The following is a 12438-nucleotide window of genomic DNA, read 5'->3' on the forward strand; positions in this document are numbered from 1 at the left end:
TGGCATGGTGGGATTGATGGCCTGTGCCAACAATTGGTATTTTTGTTTGGCTCTTATCTCATGTCGGCCATTATAGGCTTTAAATGCAATTGCGAGAGTTTCTGCCTGGGGAGTAAGGGGACCCCTTTCTAGTTTTTTTAGCTTAGACTTAACATCAGGGTAGGCCTGAGAAAAAAAGTGCATCATAACTAATCTCTGGCCATCAGCAGACTCCGGATCTAGGTTAGTATATTGCCGGAAGCCTTCAATCAGTCTCTGAAGGAAGGCGGATGGATTTTCATTTTTATCCTGAATAATTTCATTTAGTTTATCATAATTGACAGCCTTCATGGCTGCTCGGCGTAGGCCATGGAATAGACAGCTAACATACCTGTTTCTGGCATTGGCACCTGCCTGAGTATTGTAGACCCACTTTGGGTCTTGATCGGGGACAGCGTCCACACCTGCTGGGTGATGATTGTTTGTGAGGTGTTCTTGATCTGCATGGGCACGGTCCTGCTCCAGCACTCTTTTGTTCTCCTCAGGGGTAAGTGAATTGATTAGGACAAAAATATCATGACAGGTTAGCTGCTATGATTGTCAGGAATTGAAACTGTTTGATAAAGGTTGCAGAGTCGGAAGTGAAAGATCTAAGCCTACACTGAATGAGAGCCAGTTCAGCCATTGGAAAAGGGGTATGGACTTGAACAATTCCCTCAGCTCCGGCAACCTCTCGCAAGGGTGCCATCTTGTAGGCAGACTGAGAAACTTCAGGGTCAGATGACTTATGGGCCTTGGAGCGAGTGATGGGTGGAGCTGGCGCGAAGGGAGGGGTGGAGAGAAGAGGAGGAGGAGGAGGGAGGAAGTGGGAGGCTCTTGTGGGCTTGGCGGGGGGGATGAGTGAGGAACTAGAGCCTGGGGTGTAGCTGCTTGTGGCTCTCCCCGATAAGGAGGAGGATCATCTGCTGGCCGGGATGGCCTACAGACTCGAAGGGGAGGGGATTGTTGATTAGCTAGCGAGCAGAGGGGAGGCTGACTATGGAGATAAGAAAAGCCTTGAATGTAGGGAATCGCCAACCATTTTCCTTGGCGCTCACAAAAGTTATACAGGTCTCGAATTAGACCAGGTTCAAGCGAGCTGTTAGGCGGCCAAACGTTTTGGTTGTCCAATTTATATTGGGGCCAAATTTGAGTGGACAAACGTATGAGACGCTTGGGCTTTAAATCTAAGCCTTCAAGGTTCCATAACAAACACCCCAGGGGAGAGTCTGCGGGTATAGAGGATCCAGAGCCCATGGTGACCAGAAGCAAGACAAAGGGTGGCGCCTATAACTTAAGACGTCTCTCAAGGTACAGATCACGCACCCCAGCTTAGGACCCGGTCCTAAGTGTGGAAGCCTAGGCTCCTCGTGGAGGCGTCCGACCACGGGGAGAGGGCTTGAAAATGGGGGCCACACCACCTTCTGAGGCGTCCCTGCAGCAGGTGGGGGCGGAACGGGCAAGTCCTGGACTTGTCCTGGTGAGTCCCAGACTCACGGTGGGGAGACACAAAACCTGGTACCCGGTTCGCGCTCTGGAGTGGAGTCTTGTTTTTCTAGTCACCAGGACTCAGGACTCAGATACCCGAGCTCCTGTTAGAGGACTTACCCAGGTTGGGGCGAAGGTGATGATTTGCCGGTGTTGTTTGCTGGGAAGGCGCCAGGGAAGATGGTCGCAGGTGCTGGGGGCAGGTCGGAGTGCCGGGGGAATGGGGGATTCTGGACCCTCCGATGAGGAATCGGGGGCACCAGCAATCCCACTTCTGACACCAATGTTAGAGCTCCGTCGGCACTCAACGACCACGCCACACACCAGGGTACCCGACAGGAGATTTTATTAAAGAGGCAAAAGGGCGCCTGCACTGAGAAAGGACAGAAGAGGAAGAAGAAGAGGAAGAAGAGGAGAAGAGGAAGAAGAGGAGAAGAGGAAGAAGAGGAGAAGAGGAAGAAGAGAAGAAGAAAGAAAGAGGAAGAAGAGAAGAAGAGAGAGAGGAAGAAGAGGAAGAGCTGGGGAGAGAGAGGTCTTATATAGACCTGGGGTTAGGAGGTTGTACATCAGAGCTGGGGGAAGAGGTCTTAACCTATCAGAGGCTATGTTGCCTTTTAAAATTCACACCTTGCAGGAAGCTCAGTTTCAATTTCCTTTAACTGACTTATGACCTTGGGCGGGGCAGCAGGGAATTAAGAAGAACCCCGAAGAGCCATGCAAGATGGCGTGGCATATCTCTAACACTCCTAAGTCACTTTGAACTCTAAATTTATAGGAATTTATTCTGAGAGCATTCAACTCCAATAATCTATAGGGGTAACAGAACTTTTGGAAGAGTCAGATGATCAAGACTATTAAATCCTGCAGAATTCCATAAAAATAAATTGAGCACTACCAATTGACTGTTGTAATATTTCCAAGAAGTCTGTAGCCGGTTCTGTTGTGAGAGCAACTCACTCCCACTTGAAAATTGAAGAATCGCTGGTTAGTGAGCAAGCCCAGGTGTGGTTCTGGACAGAAGCCATGTTCCTATGGCAACTTCTGATCTCCATTTTAAGTTTTCTCGCTGCCTCCCGCCTCACGTCACTTCCGCTTTTACCTGTGTCGTTACCTGGAGCCGTAAACAAGGTGTGCAAGCATCTGGGGAGCTGTCGGGATGCAGCCGAGCCGAGCGGCTGGAAGCTGTGGCTGCGCTCTCTTCCCACTGCTGGGCGCCCTGTTCTTCCAGGGTGAGTACGCCGGCCAGCTCGGCCCCACTTCCGGCTGGGGGTTTCGGAAAGATGGTCACTTTTCCGGTTCCGGGTGGTGGTGGGGTCTCAAGAAACCCCCAGGACCCTTCTGGGAAGAAAGGAGGGGGAGGGCACTAGGGAGCATGTTCGCTTGTTATCGTCACCTGTTGAGGGGTCGTGCTAGCGTCTCGGGACTTTCCTGAGCCCTTGGGAGCTTGACCACCTTGCGTGACTTGGTGGTGTAGTCTGGTGATGGCATGACTGATAGATGCACCGAGTACTCTAGTTTTGGAAACACTTGGCAGCGTTATCTTGTCATCAGTATCAGTGGGTGATTGCTGTGGTTTGTGGGCTGTATACCCTAGTTAGGGAGCTCTGGTGCTGCAGTTCTTGGCTGCTAACCGAAAAATCTGCGGTTCGAACCCACCAGATGCTCCCAGGGAGATGTGGCAGTGCGCTTTCGTAAAGCTTTATAGCCTTGGAAATCCTATGGGCAGTTCTACTCTGCCCTGTATGGTCGCTATGAATTGGAATTTACTCCATGGAAGTGGGTTTGGTTTTGTTTATAACCTGTTAGGAAAGATTAGCGCTAGTGTTCAGTAATTTGTTCCAGTAATTTTGGAAAAGAAAATCATGACTGTTGGTAATTTTATTTTTTGTAGGTGATTATCAGGGGCTATGAAATAAAAAGTTTATTAGTCAGAGAAGGGATGTAATGTGATTTGGTTTAATAGGGCACCAGTTTGTTGAGAACAAACAACTGCTTTAGCATTTTAATAACATTTAAAAAAAAGTAAACTTTTTTTTTTTTATTTACAGACTATCAAGTGGGAAGCTAATTTTCTTTGTAAGCTTCCACCTAAAGCTCAACAAAAAATAAAAAGTTATTTCTGTTAACATTTTAATGTTAAAACCAATACAGAAGTACTGTGTTCACACTATCACATATCCTTAAAATGTGGAGAAGTTTTGCTTTCATAGAGTTTTCAAATTGCATATATGTTGATCCAATCTAACTGGCTTTATTTTAGGGTGGAATTATTTCCTGGATTTCATGTGTTTCTTCCAGAGAAATAAAATAACAGTAAAACCTAGCTAGCATTAGAATGAATTTTTCATAGTCTTTCCCTAAGGGTAATGGGGATTTCTGAATGGGACCTTTAATATAAAGATTTCAGGTGTACTAAATCTCAGTAGGTAAGGCTAGGAAATTTTAATTTATTTATCTGGCAAGGAATAATCATGCTGCTAGCACACTCCCTGGTCCCTCCCAGCTGCCTGTGTCATGACAAGTGTCTAGTTTTCCAGCTAAATTCTTTTGCAATATAATAGTTAGATAGTTTTTAGGATAGCCTGTTACCCTGAATTCATAATCCCAGTTCTGTCTCTTTCACACACAAACACACAGGAAATGTTTAAATATTGTCCTTTTGAGAAAAAAAAAAAAAATCTAGAAATGGTGGGTGGTTTCTTAAACCTGATGTCATTTTGTATCGAGGAGCATATTTCAAATGCAGCAGATAATTCAATCTAATATTAAAAGTTGAATTTATGATATCACTTATCAAAGTGATAGAGCTTTTGCATTTTTGGATAATAGCTTTTTTGAGATATACTTCACATATCAGACACTATACCCATTGAAAGTGCACAATTCATTGACTTTTAGTATATTCACTCCCTGTGCTTTCTCCCCCCAAGCCCCTGGCCACCACCAATCTACTTTGTGTATCTATGAATTTGCCTATTCTGGATATTTCATGTAAATGGAATCCCACATCTCCCTGAGAGTTTCTGGTGGGTTTGAACTGCAGATCTTTTGGTTAGCATTTATGATTCCATTGTGATTGGCTTCTTTCACTTAGTTATGTTTCCAAGGTTCATCCATTCTCTTGCCTTACTTATGTTTTGAATCTCTTAGGTGACAGACTTCAGTTTCATGACAATGTTTACTTGCCATTCCCCTTCCAAGATAAGACTTGTTAAGGTTAATTAATTAGCTTGTTTGAATTCTTCCTAAATTATAAATGTAGTTCTACGTTATCAGTTGTCAGTATGTAGAAAAAATGGACTAGGAAGCTTAGAGTTATTACACTTTTCTCTTTTCCATTTATGTGTGTACATGAATCAACAGTTGGCAGATTTATTGTGTTTATTTCATTTTCTCCATGTAGAAAATAATAAGAAGAACCCCAAACAAACCAAACCTGTTACCACTGAGTCAGTTCTGACTCATAGTGACCCTATAGGAACTGCCCCATAGGGTTTCCAAGGCTGTAATCTTTAAGGAAGCAGACTGCTATACCTTTCTCCCACAGAGTGGCTGGTAGGTTTGAAATGCCAAACTTTTGGGTAGCAGCCAAGTGCTTTAACTACTAGACCACTGAGGCTCCTATTAGCATATAGTTGTTGTTGTTGTTATGTGCCATTGAGTCGGACCTGACTCATAGCATCCCCTCCTTGGGTTTCTGAGGCAGTATCATTACGGAAGTAGATTGCCCAACCTTCCTTCCAAGGAGTGGCTGGTGGGTTTGAACTGCCAACCTTCTGGTTAGCAGTCAAGTGCCTTAGGTAAGTGGTTGTTAACTGTATAAAAATAGGAATGTCCAAGGAGAACATGTTGAATAAGACATGGGTTCAGGGTAGAGATCTGAGGAATATCAGTGTTTAAGGGATGGGTATAGGAAAGAATCTCTTGCATTAGCAAGAGATCTGATAGAAACTATCAGGGATATGGACTTTGTGTGTCTGTAATACAATAATGTGGAGAATTGAGAGGCAGGAAACTAATGAGACTCTGATTTATAACTAACCTAGATCTGTTCTTTGTTCTAAATCAGGGGTCAGCCAATTTTTTTTTTTTTTTAATAAGGGGCTAGAGTGTAAACATTTTAGGCTTTGTGAGCTATACATCCTCTGTCACAACTATTCAGTTCTGCTGAAGCAATGCAAAAGCAGCTATAAATAATACATAAGCAAATGAGTGGGGCTGTGTTCTAATAAAACTTTATTTACAAAAAGACATTGTGGGCTGAATTTAGCCCATTAGCCACATTTTGCCAATCCCTGTCCAAAACTAACTACCCACTTGACGTTATTCCTTGGGTATCTCTAAGACACTTTAAACTCATCCAAAAATCAAACTCATGTTCTTCCTTGCCAAACCTGGTACTTTTCTAGTCTTCCATGTCTCAGTAAATGGCATTACCAAATCAGAAACCTGGGAGTTATTTGATACCTCCCTCTCCTTAACATTCCACATCCAAGCTATCACCAGTTCTTGTTGATTTTACCGTGTAAGTATTGTTATCCGCCTAGGTCTCTCCATGCCCGTTGCCACCAACTTGTCCTTATTTCTCATTTGACTGTTATAGTAGTTTTCTAGATAATCTTCCCATATTCACTCTTAACTCCTCTTAAGTGTCTTCCCTAGAGTAGTCTTTTAAAAATAAAGATTTCATCATATCTCTTTTCATTCAATCTTACATATATTTTCTATGGTTTCCCATTACTTTAAGGACAAGGACCCAAATCTCTAAGGTCCTGCATGGTCTGACTCCTGTTTGTCTCCAAGGTACACCTTATCTACTCTCGTGCTTTCTGTGTTGCAGTTCTTTCAGTTTCTTGACTGACTGTGCTCCCTTCTGGCACAGGTCTTTGGCATATGCTATTTCCTCTACCTAGAATGCTTTACCTTGTCTCACTTTGTTACCCTTCCTCAGATCCCAGCTCAAAAGTAACTTTTTCAGGGAACCTTTCACTAACCCCTTCTCCCTCACTACAACAGGTACAGATCTCATAGCCATTTTCTGTCTTTCCTTCATTGCTCTTATCAGAGTTTGTAATTATGCATTTATCTTAATACTTATTTAATTAATGTCTCTAACTTCCACTGCATTTTAAGCTCAAGATGGGATGTATTTATTTTTTCATGTTTAATCCCAAGTCCAAAGGGTGGCACAAAAAAGATGCTTAATAAATATATGTTTGAAGAATGAGTGAGTGGATGAGAGTATTATCATGGAAACCCTAGGACAGAGAAGTTCAAGGAGCAAGTAAGTAGTCACTGCTGCAAGAGAGATCTGTAAGACAAGGACAGAAAAGTGTCTATTGGTGTTTTTAGTCCATTGTTTTCTGCATTATTAAGACAGTTTGAGATGCCCTTGATCAGAAGGATTGGTAAGGTCAAGATTGTGGTGGATTTAGAAGTGAATAATAATAATAAAAAAATCACTGCCATTGAGTTGTTTCTGACTCATAGCGACCCCCATTGGGTTTCCGAGGCTGTAAATCTTTATGGAAGTAGATTGCCCGTCTGCCTTCCATGGAGCAGCTGGTGGGTTTGAACCGCTGACCTTCCTTCCAGTTATTAGTCAAGTCCCTTATCCATTACACTAACTAGAGCTCCTAGAAGTGAATATTGTGGTTGTTGTTATGTGCTGTTGAGTCAGCCCCGACTTATAGCGACCCCTCCTTGGGTTGCCGAGGCAGTATCACTACAGAAGTAGATGGAGACCTTAGTTGTAGACTATTCTTTCACAAAGGCTTAGCTTAGAAACACAGGGCAGTAGTTGGTAATTGGAGTATAGTTATGGGGTCAAGGAAATACTATTGTTTTTGAGGCTAGTGAGACTTTGCCTTGCTTACTTTGGACACATCATCAGGAAAGACTAATTGCTAGTAAAGGACATTGTGGTTGGAAAATCAGAGGGTTGGGAAAGGTGAGGGAGGCCTTTGGGGAGATGGACTGACACAGTGGCTGAATCAGTGAACTCAACATAGCAACAGTCATGAAGATAGTACAGGAATGGGCAACATTTTATTATGTTATACATCAGGTTGCCTTGAGTTGGAGCTGATACAACAGCAACTAACAACAACAACATACTAATGTTTTAGGGTAAGGGGATGGGGTGTGGGGAGAGTATAGATTATCCACTCGTTTTCACCTTCCAGGATTTTACGGATAGATCTTCAGTGATGAGTAAAGATTGATTCAGTTTGTTGAGACAGGAGTGGGGGCTCAGGAGAGAGCGGAGGCTGTGGGCCAAAGATTTTCTAGGCAGAGGGAACAGCGTTTGCAAGGGCATAGAAGCATGAAATTACAAAACCAGAGAGAATGCTATGGAAGAACCAGAAGTAATCCTCATCTTTGGAATTTTTAGAATTGTGAGCTCAGTCTTAGGCTCCTCCTTTTAAGAGGAATGTGAACAGTCTGGATTGGCTTGAAAGGAGAAAGAAAAATGATTCAAAGCAGACAGAGGTATAGGCAGTGGAACTGATGACTCATAACTGAGTCTTTTATAGGAAAGGTTGAGAGAGTATAGGCAGGGCTGAAGAGGTGGCACTAATGATGATGAAACGAACATGCATCGAGTACTTGTACTGGACCAGGGAGGCTTCTCAGTGTTGTACATGTTTTAACTCATTTAATCCCCACAGCAACCTTCTGAGGTAAGTAGTAGTAGTATCTTCTCCAGGAAAGCCGGAAAAGCAAAGCATAAAGAAATTTCAAAGGACACAGAGCCAGCTAGTGGTAGGGCTGGGATTTGAACCCAGACTCTCTGAGTTAGGAGTCTGGGCTGTCAGTCACTATACCATCTGCCTCTACCATAGGGACTGCTGGTTTTCAGGACCCTGTGTGGGGCTGCTCTCTTCTGAAACTGTGCTGCTGTTGGTCTTTGGCCTGCCTGAAGAGTAATGGCTTATTGCAATGGATAAGGAATCAGGAAAAACAAAGTGCTAGTGATTTACTGGTTCCCTAGTGGAAGATACATTTCTACTGACTGTTATCTGAAAGCAGGAGGGTTGGTCAGAAGAAAGTACTGGCTGTTTAGGAGAAATGGAGTGTCAAAGTTGGATATATGAGGTGGTTTTGGAAAGAGTAAATGTCTAGAGGGTTTAAACATAGTATCTTATTTTCACATTTTAGAATACATTAAATTGTTCTGTTTTCTTCATCATGATTTGCTTTTTTAAAAAAAAAAAAAACAAACTTTTATTGTGGTGAAAACATGCACAAGACATTTGCCAACATAACAACTTCCACATTTACAGACCAGGACATTGATGACATTTTTCACGTTGTACTACCATTATATTTCCAAAATATTCTACCACCATTATCATAAATTCAATCCCCCCCAAACAAAAGTTTACCCTTTCCCCTTCTCTCCTACCTCTGGTAACTACTAAATCCCATGATTCACTTTTAATTGAAAAGGGATTTATTAACCAGCTTTAAGAAGTAGAAGTGGGTGGAAAGCTAAATAGACCCTTGAAACAAATTTTATGAAATTCTTTGAAAAAAAAGGCCTATTCTTACTTATCATTTTGCTGGTGGTTGAGGCCATGATAGCTTCTGGTGTCAACTGTGCTGTACTTGGGGTAAGGCCCTAGACCACAAAAGCTGCCATTAATAGGGGGCAGGAGTATGTGGGGTGGGGGAGGTGTCTTTTAACTTACTGAAGGCAAACACACTTGTTTGAACTTAATTTAACCACAAGCTTGTATCTGGAAACATGCTGGTATGACCAGCTTGTTACCCAAATAATCACTGTATGATTTAAGATTGCAAAATGTTACAAAGTATGGTTTGTGATTAGTGCAGACATCAGCTCCCTGTCCCTTGTGGGTTTGCCTGAGATAAAATTTGTGGCTATGGCTTTTTGATGAGACGTCTAAAGATGACAAATAGTACTATCTGTGTATTGTTCACTCACATCTATCTGTATGTTCTACCCAAATGAATAAGTTTTAAATGTTTGGGCTTGCTTTGATTAGGTGTTTACATAGTCCTTCCTTTGGAGATTAAAACAGATACCCATGTCCAAGGTTATGTGGGAGAAAAGGTCAAGTTGAAATGCATCTTCACATCAACTTCAGATGTCACTGACAAACTCACAATAGACTGGACATATCGGTCTACCAGCAGCAGTCGCATGGAATCAGTAAGTATATATTTTTAAGAAAGCTGTTTTGAGTCTTTTGTGCTCAACAACTTTGGAGGCCTTTTGTCCAGCTCAAGGTGTTCCTTAGACCTTCTCATCTTAGAATACAAGATGAATTTCTATATAAATAGAAGATAAACTTCTATCCTATATGGCATTTGTTTGTTCATGCAGGATCTTTTATTCTTTCAAGTAAGAATCTAGCAAACAAGTTACAGGAAAGAAAAATAAAAAACTCTCAGAAACTCAGAGGAAATGTGGTTTAACTTAGTCCTTTGTTCCCTCTTTTTGTTTGATTTCATAGCTTCATTTTCAGAATCAATGAACTAAAAAGGGTATCTCTAGGACTTTTAGATAGAAAAATTCTAGCAGTCACACTCACAGACATCCTTTCTCTTAAAGCTGATCATTTCCTGCCTTATGCAAATATTTCATGTGGGTGTATCTGTTTGTAGATTTATCTTGGCTTCTCCCAGAATGTAAACATCTGCATTGATTTATATAGCTCCCTTTGAAGGAAATGGTGGCACCTTGCATACAGCTGTTGGTGACAGATGGTTTTGTAATATTAGAAGCATAATGCATTTTAGTTACACATATGAAGCGTATTTATGGTTCAAATTCCATTGTGGTTTGTCTAACTGAAGATTGCAGTGCTATAAAAATAGGCTTTCTCTTTGTGCTTTCAGGAGCATCAGCTCGGGATTGATGCTATCAAGAATGTGAATGTCATAGCTGTGTGTCCGTTTTTTTTTTTTAAATTATCCTTAATGTGTTTATCCTGTCACCTTCATTGGAAAAATCTTCTGTGATTTAATATATAAGCTTTAAATTCTGTTTTGTGTTGTTGTTGTTGTTTCCCATCGAGTTGGACCCGACTCAGAGTGACCCCACCTTGGGTTTCCGAAGCAGTATCACTATGGATGTAGATTGCCCAATCTTCCTTCTGAAGAGTGGCTGGTGGGTTTGAACCGCCAGCCTTCTGGTTAATAGTCAAGTGCCTTAGGCACTATGCTACCAGAGCTCCTGTAAATTCTGTTTTAGGAGCTGTTATTGAATGTCACATTGCTCTGGAGTTAGGTAGATAGCTCTAGTGAAGGAAGCCAGGTTATATTTCTGGTCATTTTTTCTTTACACTTTAAATAGTTCACTGAAGTGTTCTTTATTCTGAGTGGTCAGGGAACTACGGCTGGCCTTATTTGGCTCTGCCTCTGTCTCCTTCATCAAAAGTAGGACAGGACAGCAGTGGGGAGCTCTTAAATACAAGCTCCTTTAAATACAAGAGGAAGCCTTAAATACAAACAACAATTCCCTTACAGTGCTATTCTCTGTGAGGTTGGTCTGGAAAAAGTTACACTCACCCACTGGTACACCGCAGTGTTAGACGTCATCTCATTTCAGGGGAAGAGATGAGAATAAAGATCAGCATCAGTAGAACAAAGCTGATTCTTACGAGGTGGAGGTCAGATGTACTTCCACCCTCCAATCCCCTTAGCATCTCTGACACCAGCCGTCTTCCCTACTGTACTCTCTACTTCTCTTCCAGGTTCAGTAATTCTTTGCAATGGCCACATACAACTCACAGACTATACTCATGATTCCATGGTTTATTAGGGAAGTAACAGGCTACAACTTGGGAACAGGATCAACTTGGAAGTAATAGGAACAACTCAGGAGACAGGTTGAAAAAACCATCAAACCCACTGTCATTGAATCAATTCTGACTCATAGTGACCCTGTAAGATGCAGAAGAACTGCCTCATAGGGTTTCCAAAGCTGTAAATCTTTACAGAAACAGACTGCTTCATCTTTCCCCCATGGGATAGCTAGTGGTAGGTTAGAGCTTCTGACCTTCTGGTTAACAGCTGAATGCTTTAACCCATGCTACCAGAGCTCCTTGGGAGGCAGGATATAATTTGTCAGTCAGGATAGCTTCCAACCAAAATAGCTCTCAGCTCCTCCTTGGCTGTGCTAGCCAGTAGGCCATGCTTGGGTCTCTGTTCCTGGGCTCTGTTTGGCCTGTCCTCTGCCCTGCTCAAGCAAATGTTACAGCTCTTTAGCTCCCCCAACACATGCCTGAAGCCACCCTATTCTGCCAGCATGCCTCTTGCTTGAAGGCACTTAGCTCGCTCTCTCACTCCTTGGGTTAGCAAGCCTACCACAGCTGTCTCATATGGGTTTCCTGGTTCCTGCAGTCTTGTGCCACTACCACTCATGCCACTATTGCAACATCTTGTGCTGTCTCTCACCATCTCATCCAGTCTCCAGTATCACAGCTCTGTCTTTTGAGTCTAGAAGGTTCTCAGTGCAGGGACCCCATGGATGTGCTCTGCTCCAAGTTATTCTTGATGGTAGTGAGGTCCTCCTCAACCTCTGTGTGATTAACCCCTTTAAGCCTAAAAAACCAAACAAACAAACAAACAAACAAAAAAACCCAGACTCACTGCCATTGAGTCGATTCAACAATTCAACTCTTAGTGACCTCTCCTTGGGTTTGTGAGGTGGTATCTCTATAGAGGGAGCTCTGGTAGCGTAGTGCCTAAGGCACTTGACTGATAACCAGAAGCCTGGCAGTTCAAACCCAACAGCCACTCCTTGGAAGGAAGGTTGGGCAATCTACTTCTGTAGTGATGCCACCTTGGAAACCCAAGGAAGGGTCACTATTAGTTGGGTCCGACTTGACTGCATATAACAACAACAACATCTCTACGTCAGTAGATTGCCCAGTCTTCCTTCCGAGGCGTGGCTGGTTG

General features: G+C 42.6%; 1 protein-coding gene across 1 annotated transcript in view; it reads left to right on the top strand.

Moving 5' to 3' along the window:
• Positions 1-2662: 2662 nt before the first annotated feature.
• Positions 2663-12438, top strand: part of MPZL3 (myelin protein zero like 3) — a 28777-nt gene continuing 19001 nt past the window's right edge. Inside the window, exons 1-2 of the mRNA XM_007936481.2 lie at positions 2663-2735; positions 9519-9685. Of these exons, the coding sequence (XP_007934672.1) occupies positions 2663-2735; positions 9519-9685 (240 nt within the window). The remainder of the gene's footprint in view (positions 2736-9518; positions 9686-12438) is intronic.

This window comes from Orycteropus afer, unplaced genomic scaffold, assembly GCF_000298275.1.
Source record: "Orycteropus afer afer isolate SDZICR_OR568_19922 unplaced genomic scaffold, OryAfe1.0 scaffold00036, whole genome shotgun sequence".
NCBI classification, from domain to species: Eukaryota; Metazoa; Chordata; class Mammalia; order Tubulidentata; family Orycteropodidae; genus Orycteropus; species Orycteropus afer.